General features: G+C 38.1%; 2 protein-coding genes and 8 non-coding genes across 16 annotated transcripts in view; 9 read left to right on the forward strand and 1 right to left on the reverse strand.

Annotated features, from left to right (window-relative positions):
• Positions 1-5: 5 nt before the first annotated feature.
• On the forward strand, positions 6-11,007 carry TAF1D (TATA-box binding protein associated factor, RNA polymerase I subunit D). Of its 7 annotated transcripts, XR_004274271.1 has the most exons (12): positions 97-112; positions 2,173-2,263; positions 3,021-3,408; positions 4,828-5,003; positions 5,305-5,362; positions 5,752-5,915; positions 7,124-7,159; positions 8,513-8,561; positions 8,789-8,823; positions 9,874-9,922; positions 10,347-10,405; positions 10,954-11,007. XR_004274271.1 is itself a non-coding variant. In XM_032295773.1 (6 exons), the coding sequence occupies exons 2-6, from the start codon at positions 2,196-2,198 to the stop codon at positions 5,893-5,895; spliced, it is 834 nt and encodes a 277-aa protein (XP_032151664.1). In that variant the 5' UTR covers positions 97-112; positions 2,173-2,195; the 3' UTR covers positions 5,896-5,977. The 7 variants fall into 7 exon arrangements, 1 of the variants encoding a protein (XP_032151664.1); XR_004274269.1 differs by having other exon boundaries at positions 8,513-8,823; XR_004274268.1 differs by having other exon boundaries at positions 8,789-9,922.
• Positions 6,580-6,707, forward strand: LOC116563364. Its single transcript, XR_004274364.1, has one exon. It is a non-coding gene; the product is annotated as a small nucleolar RNA SNORA40 (small nucleolar RNA).
• Positions 8,315-8,445, forward strand: LOC116563361. The gene has a single exon (XR_004274361.1). It is a non-coding gene; the product is annotated as a small nucleolar RNA SNORA18 (small nucleolar RNA).
• Positions 8,608-8,679, forward strand: LOC116563365. Its single transcript, XR_004274365.1, has one exon. It is a non-coding gene; the product is annotated as a small nucleolar RNA SNORD5 (small nucleolar RNA).
• Positions 9,664-9,802, forward strand: LOC116563357. Its single transcript, XR_004274357.1, has one exon. It is a non-coding gene; the product is annotated as a small nucleolar RNA SNORA8 (small nucleolar RNA).
• Positions 10,039-10,172, forward strand: LOC116563359. The gene has a single exon (XR_004274359.1). It is a non-coding gene; the product is annotated as a small nucleolar RNA SNORA1 (small nucleolar RNA).
• On the forward strand, positions 10,590-10,662 carry LOC116563356. The gene has a single exon (XR_004274356.1). It is a non-coding gene; the product is annotated as a small nucleolar RNA Z40 (small nucleolar RNA).
• Positions 11,008-11,071: 64 nt separating the features above from the next.
• Positions 11,072-11,193, forward strand: LOC116563360. The gene has a single exon (XR_004274360.1). It is a non-coding gene; the product is annotated as a small nucleolar RNA SNORA32 (small nucleolar RNA).
• A 299-nt stretch (positions 11,194-11,492) lies between these two features.
• Positions 11,493-11,624, forward strand: LOC116563358. The gene has a single exon (XR_004274358.1). It is a non-coding gene; the product is annotated as a small nucleolar RNA SNORA25 (small nucleolar RNA).
• A 118-nt stretch (positions 11,625-11,742) lies between these two features.
• The window catches only part of CEP295 (centrosomal protein 295), a 59,322-nt gene continuing 51,574 nt past the window's right edge, over positions 11,743-19,490 (reverse strand). The window contains 11 exon segments of the mRNA XM_032295774.1: positions 11,743-11,849; positions 11,932-12,031; positions 12,104-12,200; positions 12,285-12,413; positions 12,496-12,592; positions 13,283-13,423; positions 14,293-14,945; positions 16,617-16,779; positions 17,977-18,098; positions 19,056-19,071; positions 19,073-19,305. Coding sequence (XP_032151665.1) covers positions 11,811-11,849; positions 11,932-12,031; positions 12,104-12,200; positions 12,285-12,413; positions 12,496-12,592; positions 13,283-13,423; positions 14,293-14,945; positions 16,617-16,779; positions 17,977-18,098; positions 19,056-19,071; positions 19,073-19,305 — 1,790 coding nt within the window. The 3' untranslated portion in view covers positions 11,743-11,810.

Consider the following 19,490-nt stretch of genomic DNA (forward strand, 5'->3'; position numbering starts at 1 on the left):
GATTTCGGCCTCGCTATTATCTGGGCCGCGGGGATTGCACACCCTTTTCTTCTGCGCTGTTGGCAGATGCGAGCTGGTTTTCGGGAGTTGGAGGGCTGAGGTTAGGAGCTTGGTGAGTGCAGGTCTTCAGGACTCACGCAGCAGGCCAGTCGCGGGTTTTTGGCCAGAGGCATGGGTTACGGTCGCTAAGTGCGCAGCTGGGGCCGGTGTGAGGCAGTTTTGGGTAGGTAGACAAGAGGGCAAGGCCGTCCGGCCCTGGCCGCCGGGGGAGGCGTTACAGATACGGGGTTTTCCGCGGCCCTAGCGTTGGTCCGGAGGATCGAGTCTCGGAGGTCGGGCCGAGAGGGTGAAGGGTTCGCGGCTGGAGGCCCACACAAACGCGACTGTAGTGTAGGCGGCCTTCATTATATCTTGAGATGGAGGTGTTAAAATGTGTTGTGAACGAGTTTAACCTCCTCACGTGATTTAAATGATTTAACCTTCATACATGGGAGATAGCCATTGCTAGCGCCGGTTTCCTTGAGGTAAGGCGCTGCCGGGAGAGACGCGCTGGTGATAACAGCGATAGCTCCGGGTAAAGCGCCCCTCTCTGCCCACGATGCCTCTTAAGAATCGCTGAATCCCGGCAGAGGCAACCACACCTAAGTAGGAGTGTCTTCCAGAAAACTTAGATAAAGTGATTATTGAGCTAGCTTTATTTTGATAATCCCTACTTTAAAAAAAAACAAAAAAAAAAAAAACGCAAGTATACCGTTAATGCAAGGGACCAAATTTTTGTTGAATACTGTTTTTGAGCATTCGATACTTAATGACTTCGTAGAATCTTGTGCTTAAGAAACTAAAACCTTACATTCTAACAGGAAATTACCACAGGGGTCCGTTGGGCATTTAAGAAATCTGAGCTCTTGGTGACCTTATCGTTTTCCTATATTTGAAATATTTTGCTAGTTTATCCTAGGATTTATATGTAATGACTCATGTCGCGTCCCAAGAAACTACGGAATGAAACAAGAGAATGATTAAGGCAAAGATAGTAGTGAAATAAGTAGTTATCTTTATTTTTGTTGCCATGCCTATTATTTTTCCTTTATTTTATTTATTTATTTTGAGACAGGCTCTTGCTCTGTCGTCCAGGCTGGAGTGCACTGGTGCAATCTCGGCTCACTGCAAAGCGATCCTCCGGAGTGGCTGGGAGCACAGGCACGAGCCACCACACCTAGCCAGTATTTTAAGAATTTTTTTTTGTAGAGACAGGGGCTCCTTTTGTTGCTGAGGCCCACTACATACAACCTCCACCTCCCAGGCTCAGGTAATCGACCTACCTCAGCCTCCTTATTGGGACCACAGGCGCGTACCACCAGCCCGGCTAATTATTGTATTTTTTGTAGAGACTGGGTTGGGTTGGTCTTCAGCTCCTGGGTTCAGGTGATCCGCCCGCCTCGACCTCCCAAAGTGCTGGGTTACACAGGCATGAGCCACGCTGACCAGCCTCTTTTTCTTACGAGAAGGAATCGTTTTTTTTTTTTTTTTTGTATGTTGTATACTCTATGGAGATGAAGAGACAATTATGATAGGTATTTTTTTGTTTTGTTTTTTGAATTATGATAGTTTATCGAAAAGTTGAGAATTCAGAATTTGTCAGTTTCCACTAATAATGGCAAAGATACAGTATGACAAAGTTAAGTTACTTAAATGAATCTAGAAATGAATGAGGAATCTTGGAATTACAACGGAGACATGATCAGGAGTTTAAAATGGTCTACTGAATGGAGATCGTTTTCCTGGTTTATTATATAGGGCACATTTTGCCTTAGGAATTCCCCTTCGATGTTGGAAAATGGCTTTTAATTGTATATCAATACTGTATTGGTAATTATATGTTGATATGTGGCCAATGATAAAACTATATTGAAAGATGCTTTTGTTGGAAGTGACAGTACTTTTTTGGAATCTTGTTGCATTGAATAGAGGGTAAAAACTGAAAATCTGGAAATAGAATTTCTGGATTTTTTTTTTTTTAAGAAATTGATCTGAAATGCATAAGCAGCTTAAGCCTGGTAAATGATTTTGTCTAAAATCAATGGCATAGTCTGACTATGTCGAACATTATAGTAGATACTGTGTCAATATTTAGGGAAGCTTTGTCACATTTACTAAATTTCACAATTTCAGAAAACTTTAAAACAGAGCAACTGATGGATAAATCAGGAATAGACTCTCTTGACCATGTAACATCTGATGCTATGGAACCTGCAAATCAAAGGTAAGTGGGTTTTTACTGGAGAACTGAGTGGATTCAGTCATATTTATTGTATCTGAATTACTTTGAGAAACTAAATTATTATATGTAATGAATTACAGTAATTTTCAGGAATTGGGAAAGAAGGAAAACCAGATCTCACTGACCTTCCAAGTTTATCTGGTTTATATAGATTGATATAATACTATTGCAAATAGTTTTAATTCAAAAAGTGAATGGGACACATTCTTAGAGAAAATGTTTATTCTTTGGGTCTCTTCTGGACTTCATCATCCTGTTTTTGTATGGCAGGCTCTGTTTTACTCTGACACTTTTAGCAGTGAACCATGCAGCCTTGGTTGAGCTCATACATTATCTTGAAAGATACATGATTTTTTAATAAGATGAGCATAGTGGTGCTTGCCAGTAGTCCTAGCTAGCTGCTTGGGAGCCTGAGACAGGAGCATGCCCCCGGTTGCAGGAGTTTGAGGTTGCAGTGAGCTGTAATTGTACCACTGCACTCTAGTGTGGGTGATAGCAAGACGATGTCCACAAAATTCTTCTTAATAAGAGATGTGGCTTTATGGGCTATTTAAATAGGGTGGTTAGGAGTTTAATGGATGGTTGGTTCTGAGTCCATCCTTTAAAAAAAAATTTAATTCTGGTCATGTTTTCCCGAGTTGGTCTTGGAAGAAATGCACATTTGGGACTGGGTATTACTGGTAAGTAATTACTGGTATTCAGTAAGAAAGTAAATGAAATTATTTTTCCATTTTTCCAGTGATAACTCTTCTGATAGCAGCTTATTTAAAACTCAGTGTGTCCCTTACTCACCTAAACGGCGGCAAAGAAACCCCATTAGAAAATGTGTTGGTACACCTGGAAATGTTCAAGCAAGTGATTCATCAAGTGACTCATCTTTTGAACCAATACCATTGACCATGAAAGCTATTTTTGAAAGATTCAAGAACAGGAAAAAAAGGTACAAAAAAAAGAAAAAGAGGTACCAGCCAACAGGAAGACCAAGGGGAAGACCAGAAGGAAGGAGAAATCCTTTATGCTCGCTGATAGATAAGAAGAAACAGTTTAGAAGTAGAGGACCTGGCTTCCCATTTTTAGAATCAGAGAATGAAAAAAAGCCACCTTGGAAAAAAATTTTAACGTTTGAGGTGAGTTATCATTTTACATATATATGTATACACATAAATGCCCAAAATGATTTGTTGGCCAATTTAGAATTGTTTAAGATATACTGGCAATACACTGTCTGCTTCCCCCTAAAATCCACCCCATCCTTCACCTGAAACTTGTATCTCTCCAGTGACTACATTTTTGCCGAATTTAAAAGATAGTGCTCCAAGGCTTTTTGTATAAAATCCTTTGATCTCATCCCATCTCAGGTCTTTAAACACAACCCTAAAACTCAAATGGTTTCCTGGGATCTCAGTGGGGATAACAAAAGCTCACATAATTTGAAAATGTTTTTGCAGTAACTTAAACTAAACCCACACATGCCTCATGTTCAGTGGTTATATTCTTAGGGCCTAGATAATTCTAAGCCTGACACCCTAATACTTAGGAGTAGATTTTTTTTTTTTTTTTTTTTTTTTTTTTGAGACGGAGTTTTGCTCTTGTTACCCAGGCTGGAGTGCAATGGTGCAATCTCGGCTCGCCGCAACCTCCACCTCCTGGGTTCAGGCAATTCTCCTGCCTCAGCCTCCTGAGTAGCTGGGATTACAGGCACGCGCCACCATGCCCAGCTAATGTTTTTTGTATTTTTAGTAGAGACGGGGTTTCACCATGTTGACCAGGATGGTCTCGATCTCTTGACCTCGTGATCCACCCGCCTCGGCCTCCCAAAGTGCTGGGATTATAGGCTTGAGCCACCGCGCCCGGCCAGGAGTAGATTTTTTAAATATTTGAGAGTTGGATGTTGAATGAATGCAGAGTTAATTTATCATCCCTTTTCAGAATCTGAAATTTTATTTGGGAGGATTAATACATATTAATCTCTTAAGTTTAAGGTGGTTATAGTAAACATTACAAATCTTGTTCCTGGCTGGGTGAGGTGGCTCAAACCTGTAAATCCCAACACTTTGGGAGGGAGGCCGAGGCAGACAGATGACCAGGTCAGGAGATGGAGACCATCCTGACTAACATGGTGAAACCCCTTCTCTACTAAAAATATAAAAAATTGGCCAGGTGCGGTGGCACACACTTGTAGTCCCAGGCCGAGGCAGAATTATTGCTTGAACCCTTGAGGCGGAGGTTGCAGTGAACCAAGATCGAGCTACTGCACTAAAAGCAACACTCTTGTCTAAAAACAAAAAACTTTACTCCTGTTTTTGTAAGTCCCAGGCGTGACAAGATATGTACTTCACTTTTCCTTGGTACCACCTTAGGTCTAAAGTTTATAATTGCAGTGTGAATTTTAATGATCAGCATTTGACATGTCTGCAAGTAGGGAGTAAAATTAAGATAATCTTTGGTAAGGTGCTTGTTGCCCTTTTTGAACATAGGCACCTGGTGGGTCATGAAAGAAAAACCTTAAGTCATGACATACAATATGATGTTTCTAATATATACAGCAAGCTGTTGCAAGAGGATTTTTTAACTACATTGAAAAACTGAAATATGAACACCATCTGAAAGAATCCTTGAAACAAATGAATGTTGGTGAAGATTTAGAAAATGAAGATTTTGATAGTCGTAGATACAAATATTTGGATGATGAGGGATCCATTTCTCCTATTGAGGAGTCAACGTAAGTGGAATCCTGTGAAATACTTTGGTAATGGGTTATAACATTATTTAAGTTTCTGTGTTAATTGCTTCATATTTTGCCTTTAATACAGTTATACTTCAGTAATGAGAAAGATACAGAGCAGGACTGTTGGGATTGTTATATTTGAGCCAAATTTGGCACACAAGACATCTAGAAATTCTATGTTTTGTTTCTTTTGACTAGTATTGCAGTTTCAGTTGTATTTCAGAGTGGAATTTAAGAACTAATTAGGTCATAGAAGAGTCTGTCATCTCAATGATGATAAATCTTAATATTACAGAGCAGAAGATGAGGATGCAACACACCTTGAAGATGACGAATGTGATATCAAATTGGCAGTAAGTGACTTATTTTTTTTCCTGTTCCATTTTGGGAACGCAGCAGTTGGTACGTACAGGAGGAATTGTATTTAGTTTTTGTATTACAGTTCGTTAACCTTTTTGAAAAGCTGAGTAAGTTTACCGCAGGAAATACAAGAAGGAAAATAGTAATTTTTTAGAAACTTGATAAAAATAATATGGGGTTTTCAGTACTATTTTTAATAACATTTTAATATGTGATATTGCTAGTTAGGATATCAAATGAAAAAACAAGCAGATATTTGGATTTTTGACATCCACATGTAGTCTCTAGGTTATCTGAAGTAATCCAGTGCACTTAGCTATATGTAATTACTAAACCATTGGAGTTATTGCTTAATCTGTAATTTTTGTTTTGTTTTATGCAGGGGGATAGTTTCATAGTAAGTTCTGAATTCCCTGTAAGACTGAGTGTATACTTAGAAGAAGAGGATACTACTGAAGAAGCTGCTTTGTCTAAAAAGAGAGCTACAAAAGCCAAAAATACTGGACAGAGAGGCCTGAAAATGTGACAGAATCATGAATGTCAAAGGTGAAGCATATAGAAAAAAAGTGACTTCATAGAAATGAATGAAGATGATAAATGTGGATATATGTACCAGTCTGGTGGTGAAGAAATTCTCAAACCAACTTTATAACAAAAATCTTTTAACCCCTTGTAGAAGTTTGTGGAACAAACTCGTGAAGAAGTAGTAACAGTTAGAAAAAAAAAAAAAAAAAAAAAAAAACCCACCAGGGAAAATACATTATCAGTTGATTTCTGAGTGTTAAGAGCTTACAGGTGTCCTATGAGCACTGAAACAATGAAGTGCAGCGATCTTAACTTTGTAAAGGAAATGTTAGACAAAGATAAAATAACTTGGCACCCAACCATCTTGAAGAGGGTATTTGAAATGCTTTAATTTTATCCCCGCTTTATTCAGAGGAAAGTGACCTGTCAGATGCTTAGTATTGTAATAACCTCATTTCCCTTCCCAAATTTAGAATATCATTAATGCTACTTTTTTATTTTTGTGAGCTACCACGCCCAAACTAATATTACTTTCTGCTACCATTTTTAATTATTGTTAATTCAAGAGAAGGCACACACATTTATTTAACATGTATATGTGGGGAGAACCACAATGATTACCCTGATGCTCATTGTTTTGATCACCATGGTAGAACTAACTATGCTATGTAGTGCATCTTAGGACTGCACTTACGTATGTTTTTGTTTAACTTGTGGACAAAGACTTATGGATAGGTGCAAAAAATAAATCCTCTTTTGCAACCCAGAACTCATTGTTCAGTATGAGTTCTGATACATATAAGAAGGGATATTATGATGGGAGTATTGATAGCCAGGTGCAGTGGCTCAAGTTTGGAATCCCCACACCGAGGTGGGAGTATTGCTTAAAGCCAGGAGTTCAAGACCAGCCTGAGCAAGAAAGTAACAAACACCTCATCTCCACAAAAATGTAAAAATTAGCTGGGTATTGGGGCATGTATCTGTACTTGCAGCTACTCAGGAAGGGGAGGCTGAGGCACAAGGATTGAGCTCAGGAGTTGGGAGGCTGAACTGAGCTTTGACTGTACTCCAGCCTTGGTAACAAAGACAGACCCTGTCTCTTAATTTAGAAAGATTGATTCTCGGACTGTAGAATAGTTAAACATGAGGGGATATGAAGGAAATCCTCAGCAGTATTACTTTGCATTCCAATTTCACGTTGATACCTAAGATGGCTTTTTGTTTTGAAGGCTTTTATCTTGAGAACATGATGTCTGGAGTTAAAGGTATGTCTCAATTTTGGTTTTCAGATTGTATTTGTTTATGTGTAGAAAATCAATAGTGCGTTGTCAGGGCAATCAAGTTTCATTTTATTCAGAGAAAACTGTAGCATGCTTTTAATTCCCAGTTAATTGGTTTCTGAAAAGAAAGGAATGTTAGATTCACACATTTTATAGTGATGTGTCAGATTCATTTTAGTTGCAAGCATTAGAGGGTTCTGAATTTGTTAGTTTGTGGCAGTAATCAGAACTTTGGACTTCCTACTTGAGGCATACAGCATAATTCTGAATTAATGCATAATCTAAAATGAGATAGATGATGTTATAGTTTAATGCAAGATTTAGTATAATGGAGATGGGCTGGGCTCAGTGGCTCATGCCTGTAATCCTAGCACTTTGGGAGGCCAAAGTGATTGGATCACAAGGTCAGGAGTTTGAGACCAGCCTGACCAAAAAGATGAGACCCTGTCTCTACTAAAAATACAAAAATTAGCCAGGTGTGGTGGCATGGGCCTGTAATTACAGCTACTCAGAAGGCTGAGGCAGGAGAATCACTTGAACTCGGGAGATGGAGGTTGCAGTGAGCCAAGATCTGTCATTGCACTGCAGCCTGGGTGACAAAGCAAGACTCCGTCTCAAAAAAATAATTACACAGGTCATAAGAATTCATAAATTTGAATGATGTAGAGTTTGATTAAAAGTTATATAATGCCAAAGTCATGATGTGACTGAGCCAAGAATTACATTTTTATTTATCATTCTGTACTCTGGCTCCTAAGCATCTTGGTGAAAATCCTGACAATGTGATTGTGAAATGATTGCTTTTGTGATTAACATGATAGAAAGTTTTTGCAGTTTGCAGTATTGTAAGAGACTGGGGCATATCGCAGTTTCTGCTCATACCTATGGAGTAGTGTTAGACTTCCGTTATTTATAGATATAAATACTAGCTGGGCACAGTGGTGCCTGTGGTCTCCAGCTACTCTGGAGGCTAAGGCGGGAGAATCACTGAGTCCAGGAGTTTGAGACTACAGTGAGATGTGATCCTGTAGATCTCACCGTAGCCTCAAACCCCTGGGCTCAAATGATTCAGCAAGAATTACATGATTTTTTAAAAGACATGGCAGATATTGTGTCTTTAAAAAAACACTCTGTATAGTGGTTGAGGTCTATCCCGACGGGGCTTTTCCTGTAGCCTGCATGTCGTTGGAAACGCCTCATAGAGTAACTCTGTGGTTTACCTTACTCACAGGACTATTGTTAGATCTGTGGAAAGGAATGGCAAGACAGCTGCTAAAAGTTTAAAAATGACAGCTACTAAATGTATGAAAGACCTGATAATCTACTTTTTCACCTTAGGTATTGGCATATTTCCACACCTGTACTATTCTTGAGTGTAACTGCTTAGGTGAGTTTTAATTGGTGACAGTATCATCTTGGGAAATATGATTACAGTTCAGATGATGAATTTAACTGTTCAACTGCTGAATGATATGGGCATGAACTAAAACTTAATTCTGATAGAGCTGGATATGGTTACATTATAAACTAGATCTTAAATTTTTATTTGGATTTTAGTTTCAGTAACTAGAAATGTGGTATCCTTTCTAAATCTTTAATTGGTACTTTCTATAGGAATGAATATGATTTGAACTCATTCATGTTGAAAGGTAAGTAAAATATTTAACTTATAATAGTCAAGGACTGAAAATGAAAAATAGAAGTTAAGTACATCATCCCAATTATTTCAGGTATAACACAGAATTAGATACTGGCAAAAATATTTATCACTATGTATCTACTATAAATTTTTATATATGGATTTTCTACTTGAAGCATACAGCATTATTTTGAATCTGCATAATCTAAAATGAGGTAGAGGATGTCATGGTTTAATGCAAGATTTAGTATAATAGAAATGGGCAGATAGATTTCCTTATATATATAAATTTATATAGAGAAGGAAATAAATGAAAAGACTGCATTGTCTAGACTACCAAATGAAACTTTTCTTTGCATCATTATTCAACTGGCAGTTACACGTATTTCATCCTGAAGTCATGTAAACCGGGATGGATATGTTGAATCTAAACAAATTTTGCCTAATTTGCAGTTTGAGCAACAATGAGCTTGATGTGGCCAGGCACCGTGGCTGATGCCTGTAATCCCAGCACTTTGGGTGACAGAGGCATGCAGGTCACCTGTTAGGATTTTGAGACCATCCTGGCTATCACGATGAAACCTCGTCTCTAAATGAGCTTGACGTTTGTAATATCTGTTAAGTTACATGTATGTATTCCATCTGTAAGTTATATAGAGAGACTGGGCAAAGAGAGTTGTAGCTTTAAAATGCAGTTAATGTAGTTTTCTGTATTACAGTGACAATTAGGAATAAAGGTCAAAATATTGAACCTGTTAGAGGAATCTGAAATTGAGAGGTTTGTGAAAGCATTTCTCAGCAGCAACATTGCAAATTTGGGGCTACGAAAGTTGTACAGTTCAGTTATTATTGCACTGCATGGTATCTGCACTCAGCAGTTTATTCCTGCTAGGGTGTTCAAAGGTCAGTGCTATAGAAATTCAGTATCTGGCATCGTTGGTTTTCTTGGCTTTGTGCTTGTTAAACCTGGTATTTCTATTGATACAGTATTTGTATAGGTTTCTCAGAGTGTTCATTCTGATATACTCTAAAACAGTAAGCAGCGCTTTTCTTTTTCCAGGGTGTCAAATTGGAACCAGGCAGATCCACCACCTACACACAATAAAAAGGTAAGATTCTCTGTTTATATTGATTCTACTTGTTTCCCCCTGTTGATAGGTAGCATTGCCAGCATAACAAGAACTTCATACAAATACACTACAGAGCTTGAAAGGAACTTTTACAAAGCCTCATTCTAGATGAGAATGGGCACTGCTGATCATGGTGTCCAAAAAATAGTTAATGTGGCTAAATTGAGACAGGTTATGCTTCCACCACTGTATGCATATTGCAGTGGTGACAATGAGACCTGTAACATTTTGCTATGCTTATGAGTAAAATACGTAGGAGAAAAGTGTTAAACATTTAAATAAGGAATTTTCAACTTTTATCTCATAAGACCACTGTTTGTAGGTTATGTATTGACTGAAACATTGTAATATGGTACGACTGTGTCTTAGATCATGTGTCAAAATATAATTATTCTTTGTACAGTTCAACTTCTAGGACCCTAAAGTAAATTGGTTGAAGAAAGTAGATCCCAAAGATTCTTGGTAAGTTAATTCATTACTTAAAAGGCCATGTAGGTTATTTTGTTGAATACTAGCTTTTCTAAAAATGTTATTTTAGGTTATTATCTAGTAAGGCTTGGAACCAAATCTGGTGGTCAGCTTATCACCACTTAGGAGTAAAAAAAGACTACGCTTATGTTACTATGTGTTTAAACTTCATTACTAATGATGTTATGATGATGGGCGAAATGTTCAACTGCTCTGAATGGGCTGAATGAAAATGGCCTTTCTGAACATCCATTTACATTAAATATTTCATTGTATTTGAGAAGATTATAAAGCTCTAAGAGAAGTTGCCAGAAATGTGATCACAGAGCAAATTCAGATGTGAATGGGCATGGGATGATTGATAAAAATGACCTTAATTTAAAAATACATTAGTTTAATAGCTATTTGAAGCATGGAATTTTCAATACATTAGTTGAGGTGCTGGGATTTAGGATAATTTGGAGCCTAAGCAACTTCATTTTGAAAGATAGATTTCTGTATTTAATAGTAAGTATGAATTTGAGATAAACATTTTTCCATAGGTGAATTTTGAAGTCTTCATCAGTATATCCGTATTAAAAGGAGATGACAGAAGCCAAAATAAATTAATGGCAAGTAATGGTTTTTATCTTAATATCAGCTGTTTGCTCAAGGGCGTAATGGTCATTACCAAGGCTTTTAGAATGCTGTTTCTAATTTGCTGTGGACATGACCATAAAAAAAATTTCCCAGTAGGTTTTACATCTGCTACCTTGCTAGCAATCAGCCTATTGGGAACATTTGATTAACTGTAATAGAAATGCAATACAAATATAATGTGAGCCACATGTTTTTTGTTTTTTTTTTCCCCTAGTATCAATGAGATTTTAAAATTCTTATTGCTAATAACTAAGCAGTTTGTATGTACCAGAGTTAGCTTAGGCTGGTTCTAGGACTCATTCATGTTCACTCACTGTGTACAATCATCTCTGGAAATGTAAAATTTACTTTTATTACTATTTAGGGCTGACAGGACAACTGGATTAAAGCAAGCATCAGCTTCATTAAAAAGGTACATATGCATTAGAAAAGACATTTGTATAGGTCATTTCAAAGAGGGCTTATGAGGCTGTGAAACCCAGAGCTCTTCACGCTGTGACCAAAGATGGAAGTTCTCTATAGGATGCCATAGCACTCTTATGTTGGTGCTATGTTTTCCCCAGGAGATATAAAACTTAATAATCCATGATTGTTGCCATGTAAGAGTTTTAATCAAAATTTTTCTTCTTCAGGGCTAAGAGGATCTAAAGTGACTCTGATGGACAGTGGAAGAAATCACAACATGGAATTCCTTGAATAAAAATTTATTGACTTTAAATATACACAATTAAAAAAAAACTCTTTACACTGTTTCTAAAAGTCAGCATGTATTTTTGGCTCGAAGTTTCTCTAATGTTTTCTGTGGAAGGAATAAAAATTTTGCAGTTACAGTTGTGTATTTCAGGCTTAAAATTAGGTTTCTCCCCCTAAGTTATACTCACCTTATGGAATTCCTTTGCCCTTGCTCTGTTTTGGGCATAAGCTGCTTGTTTTGCTTTTTCTTCCTTTTGTTGTTTCACTTCAGCTAGTTGATTATATAACCTATAAAGAATTTCTATAGAGTTAGAGACAAACATTGCAGAAAACATGACTCGCTGCAAAAACCAACAATACCTTAGACTCCTTTGGTGCCTGAGAGCCTGTGTAGTCTTTCTGTCTTCAGGAAGTGCTCTGACTTTATTCACACCCCTTAGATGACTCACTGATGAACCTGAGGAAAGAAATGTGAAATCAAGTTATAATCAGGCTTTAAACATTTCAGGGCGGTGGTGAAGATTTAAAAAATTCAACATACCTATAGATGGTTTCTCTTTGATTGTTATTTCTTTTTGCCTCTGGTGGGATCTCTCCATAAATGTTTTTTTTCTGTTTATAAACGCTTCTTGTAAGCTCCCGGATATAGGTGTAAACCTTGGAGGACTTTCTGTTGGGAGAAAAAACTTAACGACAGGAATAGGCAAAGTGTTTACTTTATATTGGAAGTGTGGAGCCCATAAAAGGCTTACCTGTAGATGCTGTCTTTGGTTTTTCTATGGAAAGTTCTGATACAGCTGGATAATCTGAGCCTTCTGTTTCTGATACAAGAGGCAGAAACTCACTCACCTAATGATAAAGTTTTATTACATTTTTTTAAATAACACATTTTTTTTAAAAGGGGGCCTGCTCTGTTGTCAGACTGGAGTGCAGTCACATTATCACGGCTCACTGCAGCTTAAATATTCCGAGTAGCTTGGTCTACAGCTAAACCACACCTAGCTAATTTTTGTGTATTTTTTTAGGGATGGGGTTTTGTCGTGTTGCCCAGGGTGGTCTTGAACTCCTGGGCTCACACAATTCACCCTCCACTGCCCTCACACCTCTAGGCCTCTGTTTAGGTAGCATGAGAAAATTCAATGATTTTATTCCTCTTATTGCCTCCCTAACTACCCTTGTAAAATTAGCAGTTCCAAAGCCATTTTGCAGTATCTTAGAATATGTTTAGATAAAATTTCCAACTTGGCACCGTAACACTAGTTGTATAACTAAATTAGGTCTGCCAGAGTCTTGCATAAATTGCAGTGCGGATTAAAAGAAAATGCACAGTCATTGACAGATGAAGCCTTAAGACAAATGACAGCTGGTGGGGGGTGTCAGGTCTTAAAGTGTCTACTAAACTGGAGCCCTGAACTAAATTTTAAGTACATAGCATAATCCCTTCCAGTAAGTAACATCTGATAATTGAAGTTATCAGATAAGAGACAGTCAACTGGTTTGCTCATAATGGGCTAAAATATAAGGAATGATTAAATTTACCTGTGAACAGCTTTTTGCTTCATCCTCTCCCTTTTCTTCTAAGGTTAAATTTGCAAAATCTGTTTCAGCAATACTGATATCACTGGTGCTTACTAAAGTAAGTTCTGGCTCTTCCATTATACCATGGCCAGATTCTGTTTCCTGTGAAGCACAATTAAAAGGAAAACCATGTCAAATTAAAGTAGCCTTGAAACAGTTAAAAAAAAGCCCTACATATTCATTTTGTATATAATGCACAATTTGCACAAGTGTACATAAATGTGAAAATGTACATTAATGGAGGAAAACAAGCAACAGTTGGGGATTTCATTTAGGCTTCCCTAACTCCAACATTTAGTTCTAGAAATACTGGAGCCAACGTTAGGGAGGGGGGTGAAATAGTATGACACTGATTACAAACCTAAATGCTTGTAGTGTTTGGCAAAAATAAATACAGGTTGGCTGGAGCTGTGCAGAACTGGAGTGGATATCCCTGGGTGGCTACCAAATGGGAACCACTGACTGCTAAACACTGAATGAGAACAAAAGCAGCCAAACAGATGTGTTACATTTATTTGTGGAAGGATAAACTTGAGTTGGTTGGTATGAGGAACAGTGTTAATAACAGTACTTATTCCAATAATGGATGAATTCAGTGCACTGCAATGAGGCTCAACACTGAAAAAGTGCTGAATCATAGGCAGAGCCACCATTTTTCAGGGGTGTTGGAGAAAGGATCTTTTTAAAATACTCTCAAGACAGCTTTCAAAATTTTAGGTTTCTTCGATTTGCTAGGTATTTGCAGTAATCACAAGCTTGATGGGAATATTTAAGTTTTGCTTGTATTTCAATTTTTTCTTGCCAGGCATGTTGTGTGTCCAAGCTACTTAGGAATTTGAGGCAGGAGGACCCCTTGATCCCAGGAATTTGAATTCAGCCCAGGTAACAGCGAGATCCTCATCTCTAATATTAAAAGAAAATAATTTTCCCAAAAAGGAACTTTAATGTTATACAACACTGATTTCACTTACCCAGACTGGTATAGAGGTCTGCAATGAAAATGATCCAGAACTTGCAAAAAGCTCCAAATGTTCTTTTTCAGATAGTTTATTGGTGATTTTTGGAATGTCTCTTTCAGTTGAATTCTCAGAATATTTTTGAGTAGTTAAGGAATATGGTGCCTGAACTGAAGTTCCCATCTCCGCTGTTCTTACACAGAATCGAGAATCCGTTTCCTCTGCCTGTGGATGTATGTCTAAAACCCTACAGCTTTCATTTTTATTATCTTCAGTGAGTCCTTGACTTTGTAACGTAACAACCCCTCTTTTTGGTAGTTCTTCAAAGCCCATCCTTTGCGTTCTGCTTTCTAGTTGGTGTTTTATTGAGCACTCACTACAGTTAGAACCACATGGAGTGGTATGCTGAACATTTAACTGATCAAATACATTAGCTTCATCAGATGAACTACAGACTGAACTTAAATTTCCTACAGAAAGCTGGAAATGAACACTTTTCTTCCTGTTTTGTAATATTTCAGTATGTTCTTCAGAGGGAAAGTTCTGATTTTTCATGCCTTGGGAAGAATCTCTTGCTTCAATGCTAAAAATACTTGGTAGATCAGCATGCTGGCTACCCTCCTGTGAAGAGCATTCTGGCAGAAGCTGTTCAAAAGATTGTTCAGCTCCTGTATTAGAAATTGAAAGATCAGTCACTGTTAAATGTTGTAAAACTTGGATACGACAGTCTAATAGTTTATCATTCAATTGCAAGTTACCTACAATTTTAGACATAAAAGTTGATGTGTATAAACATGAATACAAAGATAAGGATGGTCAGTCATTTCTCAAACTACAGCTCACACAAAGTATCTTTTCTTTTTCTATTAATATTTAATAGACTATGGCTACAAACTGAGGCTGTTTTTCTTCCATAAGAATTGAGTATGAGTTTAATAACAAAGATGTATCTCAACTATGTGTGTATAATTTGTACATCATGTGTATCTCAATTATGTATGTATGTATATATAATTGTTCAAGCCAGGCAAGGTGGCTTATGCCTGTAATCCCAGCATTTTGGGAAGCCAAGGCAGGCAGATCACCTGAAGTCAGGAGTTCAAGACCAGCCTGCCCAATGTAGAAAAACTGTCTCTACTGAAAATACAAAAGAATTAGCTGGGCGTGATGGCACACGCCTGTAGTCCTAGCTACTTGGGAGGCTGAGGCATGAGGATTGCTTGAACCTGGGTGGTGGAGGTTGCAGTGAGCCAAGATCTGGCCACTGCACTACAGCCTGGGCAATAGAGTGACACTCTGGCTCAATTAAAAAAAAAATGTGCAGAAGGCTCAAGAGGAATACTTGCTTTTTTAGAGATGAGGGCTTTTCATTTTTTTTTTTTGAGACAGACTCCATTGCCCAGGCTGGAGTGCACTGGCACAATCTCAGCTCACTGCAAATTCTACCTCCTAGGTTCAAGCAATTCTCCTGTCTCAGCCTCCTGAGTAGCTGGGACTACAGGTGCCATGCCCTGCTAATTTTAGTATTTTTAGTAGAGATGGGGTTTCACCTTATTGGTCAGGTTGGTCTTGAACTCCTGACCTAAGGTCATCCATTGGCATCAGTTGCCAAAAGTGCTGGGATTACAGGCATGAGCCACCATGCCCGGCCAAGAAAGGGTCTTTCTGTGTTGCCCAGGTTGGTCTTGAACTACTGGGCTCCAGGGATCCTCCTGCCTCAGCCTCCCAAAGTGCTAGGATTACAGGCGTAAGGCACTATGTTTGGCCTAAGAATACTTAAAACTGGCTGGGCGTGGTGGCTCGTACCTGTAATCCCAGCACTTCGGGAGGCTGAGGAGGACAGACCACCTCAAGTCAGGAGTTCAAGACCAGCCTGACGAAGATGATGAAAGCCCTCTCTACTAAAAATACAAAATTAGCTGGGTGTGGTGGTGCATGCATGTAATTCAAGCTATTTGAGAGGCTGAGGAAGGAGAACTGCTTGAAACCAGGAGGTGGAGGTTGCAGTAAGCCAAGATCCTGCCATTGCACTCCAGCCTGGGCAACGAGTGAAACTCCACCTCAAGGAAAAAAAAAAAATACTTAAATTGTTAACTATCATACAATGATTGAAGTCGGGAAATTGAGGAACAGAGGCAACACTCTTATTTGATAATGTTTAGTATTGTTTAAAAAAATGCATGTATTACTTCTGTAATTTAAATACTTTTTAACACTCAGGATAGGGGAGAGGACAGGAGCAAAGACAAACCAAGAGGTGCTAGGCATAATTTCTAAGGAAATGGATGTAAAAAAGTCACGAAAAAAAATTTAACTATTTCTAACGTAGTCATACATACCCTCCATAATATTTTCTGTGGCAAAACCGTGAGCTCCAACATGAGCCAAGTTAATGGCAGGTTGTTGATTCAGAGAATGCATGCCAGTCCTCAACGCTGTGAAATAAATTGTATTTTTGGATGATCCAGTAGCACAGTAGCTTTCAGATGAAGAATCTGATCTCTGACAGGAAACAAAAGGAAAAGGCTGAAATACTGATTAGGTATTACCAATTGAATCAATAATCACTGTCCCTTTGATATTACTCTTCTTTAATTACCACTTAACTATGACAGTAATGATTTGCTTTTTCAAATCCAGTTCTTTTCAATCAATATGAAAGAGACTTTAAAATGTCAGGCTATCAGGCCATGGAAGCAAAAAGACCCAGGTTTAAATCTCAGCTGCTTTGACTGTATAGGAAGATATTTAGTCTTGCAAAATTCTATTTACCTGTTTAAATGTTACACAATTAAAAGTTGTTAAGCCTTTTATGGCATCATACTCCCTAGCTGGAGATAAGATGGATAGGACAAACAATTCTAATGCAGGTGTCTTCTCTTTTTTGGGAAGAATCTTTGTTGTCCAGGCTGGAGTGCAGTGGTGTGATCTCAACTCACTGCAACCTCTGCCTTCCAGGTTCAAGCGATTCTCAGCCTCCTAAGTAGCTGGGAATACAGGAATCCCACCATACCCTGCTAATTTTTGTGTTTTTTAGTAGAGACGGGTTTTGCCATGTTGGCCAAGCTGATCTCAAACTCCAGGCCTTAAGCAATCTACCCGCCTCAGCCTCCCAAAGTGTTGGGATTACAGTTATGAGCCACCATGCCTGCCCCAACGCAGCTGTTTTCAATGTTGGTTCCACATTAGAATCAGCTGGGGAGCTTAAAAAAAAAAGTTAATACTATCTGAACACTCCCAGAGACCCTGCTTTAATTGGTCTAGGGTGTAGTCTGGGTAGTAGGATTTTCTCCTTTTTTAAAGTTTTTCATGTGATTCATTTTTCTTTTTTTAAAGACAGGCTCTGTCACCCAGACTGGAGTGCAGTGGTACAATCTCACCTCACTGCAACCTCCGCCTCCTGGTCCCAAGTGATCCCTCCACCGCAGTATCCCTAGGAGCTGGGACTACAGGTGTGCACCACCATACCTGGCTAATTTTTGTATTTTTAGTAGAGACAAGGTTTTGCCATGTTGGCCAGGCTGGTCTCAAACTCCTGACCTCAAGTGATCTGCCCGCCTTGGCCTCCCTAAGAGCCACTGTGCCTGGCTTTCCATGTGATTCTGGGCTTAAGTTTAGAAGAACTCTTGTTCCAGTAGAAGAAATGGCTTAAAACTATTTTTAGATATTCACTGCAATGGGACATTTACTTTAATATACCTGGTAAAAGTCTCTGTTGTCTGGAGAAATCCCAGAGGATGATGATGATAAGTCAAAATCTGGATGTGGTTCTAAGGGTTTAAACAGCTGATGATGCAGATTAGGAAAAATATGTTCCAATTCTGGAAAGTCAAGGTCAACTGTTGGAATTTTTGAGGGAAAAAAACCATAAATATATTTTTAAAGTAAAGATTAGAAAAGGAGTAATAAGAACATATTCATAAATGCTTATTTTCAGGTCACTCCAGTGTAACAAAAAAAAACCTTCAGTTCTCCCCCTCCATAATCAGCACGTTTTAAGTTCTATCATGACTATTTCAAAGATCCAAAAATATGGATCCTCTCAGTGACTTTTTAAGTTTTATTTTTAGAAAAATTTAATTATACTCTTTTTTTTTTTTTTTTTTTTTAAATAGAAGCAAGGTCTTGGTGTTGTCAAGGCTGGTCTTGAAATCCTGGGCTCAAGCAATCTTCCTGCCTCACCCTCCCAAAGTGCTAGGCTTACAGGCATGAACAAACTTCTGATAAATATAAATTTCAATTTCTACAGCCTTATGAGGCTAATTAGGATCAAAAGGACATATGTAATTACTGCTTCAGTCTAAGCTTAAAAAAGGAAAAAGGCTCACTGTATTCAGTGTTTGTGTGGGTCAGACATTGTGCTTTTATGTGCACTATCTCATTTAATCTCTAACATTCCTCTTTTATAAAGATGAAAAAGTAATTTGTCCATGGTTTTACAGCTAGGAAATGGTTAGCTTCTGACTCAAATCCAGATCTGTCTGATTTCTGAGATCCTGCTCTTATTTATCAGCAATACTGCCTCAGCCCTAATAACTAACTTTGCAATGGTAAAGGAAGATTTGCTAATTAATCTCCTATACATGTGCCTCAGTTGTCTAATTGATTCCAGATCCCCTTTCCCACTAAATGCCCTCAATATTTTCTATGGTATAACTGTGTTGTAGCAGGCCATAAGAACATGAAGCTCAAACAATCATTGCATAAAATTAAAAATGATGAAAGGCGAAAATTTAAAACTTAATTTACATAAAAGTATTGCTTTAACATTATTTTACCCTGCAAATCTGTTTTTTTCAGGTATCATATTTGCTTCATTAATGTACTTGCCTATCATTTCCTGAAAGTGTGTGTGACCACATGTAGTTTCGTCCACTTCAGGCAACAGAGATTTATGACCATCTGAAGAGTTCTGCCGTGGATAAGTATTTTGTGTTGAAGGAACTATGGAACTTAAAATATCAGTTTCCTCTTCTTTACCAGTGGTATGTTCTTGCTCGCTATCATCCATGTGCTCTGAAAATGACTCTGAAAATTGAGTTTAATGAAAATACGTAATTCACAGTGACACTATATCCCTTTTAACAGAATATTCCTTACAGACATGCTGTACTGGGTTACAGACATATTTTAGTGAAGAAGCATGGCAATACATATTGCTAAGAGATCAGTACAACCATGAAATTTGCTCAGATACATTTCCACTGAATGGA

This window comes from Sapajus apella, unplaced genomic scaffold (assembly GCF_009761245.1).
Source record: "Sapajus apella isolate SASKATOON/1434 unplaced genomic scaffold, GSC_monkey_1.0 scaffold34, whole genome shotgun sequence".
Taxonomy (NCBI): Eukaryota; Metazoa; Chordata; class Mammalia; order Primates; family Cebidae; genus Sapajus; species Sapajus apella.

Coding starts and splice junctions, on each gene's coding strand:
- TAF1D (XM_032295773.1), top strand. CDS start 2,196: ATGGATAAATCAGGAATAGACTCTCTTGACCATGTAACATCTGATGCT. Junction 5,004..5,304: donor TCTCCTATTGAGGAGTCAAC/GTAAGTGGAATC, acceptor TTAATATTACAG/AGCAGAAGATGAGGATGCAA. Junction 5,363..5,751: donor AATGTGATATCAAATTGGCA/GTAAGTGACTTA, acceptor TGTTTTATGCAG/GGGGATAGTTTCATAGTAAG.